At 36.0% G+C, this 3,435-nt stretch overlaps 1 protein-coding gene across 1 annotated transcript; it reads right to left on the minus strand.

Moving 5' to 3' along the window:
• Positions 1-1,357: 1,357 nt before the first annotated feature.
• On the minus strand, positions 1,358-3,221 carry LOC116162449. The gene has a single exon (XM_031476068.1). It carries the CDS (start codon positions 3,199-3,201, stop codon positions 1,477-1,479), a length of 1,725 nt encoding a protein of 574 aa, XP_031331928.1. The 5' UTR covers positions 3,202-3,221; the 3' UTR covers positions 1,358-1,476.
• Positions 3,222-3,435: the final 214 nt, after the last annotated feature.

Below are 3,435 nucleotides of genomic sequence, written 5' to 3' on the forward strand. Positions count from 1 at the left end.
AATTAAAAACACTTCAAAAAAGGTTTAAAAAAATTCAATAAAGATTCAGGTGGTTCAAAAAAATCCAAAAAATTTCTTTAACCTTTTTGAATCTTGTAATTAGAAAATGCGCTAAACAGATTAAAGTGATTTAAAACAATTCAAAAAAGTTAAAAGATTTAAAAAAATTCAAGAATGTTCAGTCTTAAAAAGAAAGATTCAGGTGGTCCACAAAATCCAAAAAATATTTCATTAACCTCTTTGAATCTTAGAAATGCGCTGAAAAGATAAAGTTCAAAAAAGATTTTAATAAATTCAGGAAAGATTCAGGTGGTTCAAAAATCCAAAAAAGATTTCTTTAGCCTTTTTGAGTCTTGTGCTTCTTAAAAATGCGCCAAAAAGGTTAAAGAACAATTCAAAAAAGTTCAAAAAAGGTTTTAAAAATTCAAGAAAGATTGAGGTGGTCCAAAAAAATTCAACACCTTTTTAGTCTTGTAATTCTTAAAAATGCGCTAAAAAGATTAGTGATTCAAAAAATTCAAGAAAGGTTTCTTTTAACCTTTTTCAATCTTGTTCTAATTTTTTATAAACTATCAAAAAACATTTTGATTTTCTCATGTACATTTAAACTCTAAATTGTTGAAAGATCACTGCATTTTTCAATTGTACCCGGTTTCGTGCTCGAAGAATTTTTATTGGTGCATTTTTAAAAGCAATTTTACTTCTTCACTTCCTTCCTTCTTACTTGTGAGTACTTGTTCGTCGCCACGTTTTAAGTGTAGCCAAATATACAATGATGGTGAATTGCAAGAGTTTGAATTATTATTATTATTTTATGGCGATTAACCAGATGTTGTGTAATTCTAGATGCAATTTTGGATCGACTCTATACACTTATCTATCAATGTGGAGGAAATATATTTCAATTTGATGAGTGCAATATGCAACGAAGTGAACGAAGATTTTATATGTCTTATCGAAATAACAAGTGTAAAGTGTCCCTGACAATAAAACTATAATGATGAATCTGACTTTTTGAAATCTTGATATTGCGCTGTATGATAGCACCAGTTTGTTTAAATGATTGCTTTCTTGTTACTCTTTCCGTACCGGAGACTTTGAATACACGTAGTTGTATCCGTGTCTGAACCGCGTATTCAATGTCTTTCTGTTACATTGATTTCGTAATTCAGAAGTTTGTTATCGCTTATCGCCGTTTATTCAGATACGTTATAAACATAAATACATCCTCAATAGTGAGATTGTGCTTGTCGAAAAGGATACAACAATTTGCTGCACTTATGGATTAATAACATCTAAATATACTGTGACCGCTTTGCTCCATATTAGTTAGTAACATCTACATATACAAAAAAGTTGGATAAAATTACTCATCAAGCGTAAAACAAATGACTTACTAGCTAACGCAGTTATCAAGAATCTTCTAGTGTTGAGTACTCGAATTTTACATCATGTTTAGCAATAAATAATGAATCACTATTTAAAACGATACACAATCACTTCCACAATGAACACAATTACAGACAACAACACCCCAAAACAGTAAATGAGTAGAACGCAGCTGAGATGCTCAAAAGATAACTTCACCATTTCGTCCGCAGGAATAAACTCCCTCCTTTTGGCGGCCGCGTCCAACTGTCTATCCCTATCGAGCTTCTCGTACAGTCCACTCTCCGTCAGTCTATCGATGATGGTGTTCAAGCTGTCAATGAAGTAGTGGGCCTTGTTAGTGAACAAGACGCGCCTAAGAGGCTGTAAGACCATACCGTCAGTGAAGTAACTTGGGGTGCGTATTCGTAAGCGTAAATCCAGGGAATGCAAGGTCTCATGGGACATAAGCAGTGAAAAATTTCGATATACCGACCACAGTGCTAGCATAGTTTGGGCGTCACCCTCGTAAGGGCACTGTTTTACGCCGTTGTACAGATTATCATATATTTCATGTGGATGGTCTTTAGTATCGTATCCGGCTATGAAATAGATCACCTGAGAAACGTTATCCATACAAATGGGCAAGTTACTTTTCAGCAGTTCGTCTATGCCCTGGATTGGTTTCCCACTTGGTGGTGATGCTAATAGACGCATTAAGTTTGAAACGTACGCTGTCTGTATGTGTATACTGTATATGATATAGCACATGATTAAGAATCTTACCATCGTAGATTTTGGGATGTGATTGGTGCTGCTAAACAGCGTAAGACTGACGGTTTCCAAAACGATGCTACCCATGCTCTTCTTAAATTTGTTGAGAACGTACCACGACAAAACAAATAATACAAAGGCCACAACGACTAATATCCAAACTTCTATCTCGAGAGTTATGACCAAAACCCTCATTCCAGACATCTTATCCACTGGTGGCACAATCCATACACAAGTATCTCTCGCATATGTGTGGCTCAAACGTGCGCAATGAAAAGAGCTAAGCGTTAAAAAGAAGTCGCCGAATACAATCCCATCAGTTTCATCTAACATATCCTCCGAGTAGTCGTGTTTTAACGTAACGTTTAACATTTCGGATACAACATTCATAGTATAACTCCTTCGATCAAATTCGTGGACCGGTGTGACAACGGTATTAAGTATCGCAGGGCATCCATTAAAGTTTCTGAAAGGTTTAGGGATGGTGTCCACGATCGACTGGCCGCAACTTTGCTGATACATTACGATCGGAGCGTTTCCGCAGTTATTCGACGGTTCGTGAGGGTTTGCCGTCAATAAGATCGACTTTTCACTATAGTTTCTATCAATGGCTAAGATCGCAAAATAGATAATGCCCAATTTCCAGAACTGAATAAATACCGCCTCTGCTAGGTGTATTTGGTCGATTACTACGAGAAATCTGCCGATGGGGTAACTACCTTCAATGGAAGAGACCCACCGTGCTAAATAATCCATGGTTCTCCCAAACGAAACAATATTATCAATTTCAATCACGTAATTGTCAAAAACATATGGACGGGCGTTGTACTGAAATCGATGATTGGTGTCAATGACAATTCTTGCATTGTTTATGTAAAGCGGTAGTAGATAATGACTGTTTTCGTTGAAGATGAAGTAAACAGTTTCTTTATTAAAAATCTTCTCAATTATCTTTTCGGTATATACCTGCCAGGATGTGTCGCTGATATCAAATTGCTCATTTTTCGTTGAATGCAGTAAACACGCAAACAAAGCGCAAAACAAAACATTGGGCATCATTCTGCTTGTATCTACGTGGCACTTCTATCGGTTTCTAACGCAATACTATTTGAAAAACATAGAAGCACTGTACTTACGCATACATTTTATGTTCCCAACGAAAGTATTCTACTTTGTGATTACCTTTCGAACTCCCCAAACAGAAATTTATATGTCACAAATATCAATTTGTCATTATCGATCGCTAGGACCTACCTTGACCTTTAACGTATGTGTGTGTATTAGATGAATGGT

Source organism: Photinus pyralis, unplaced genomic scaffold (assembly GCF_008802855.1).
Source record: "Photinus pyralis isolate 1611_PpyrPB1 unplaced genomic scaffold, Ppyr1.3 Ppyr1.4_LG10, whole genome shotgun sequence".
Lineage (NCBI taxonomy): Eukaryota > Metazoa > Arthropoda > Insecta > Coleoptera > Lampyridae > Photinus > Photinus pyralis.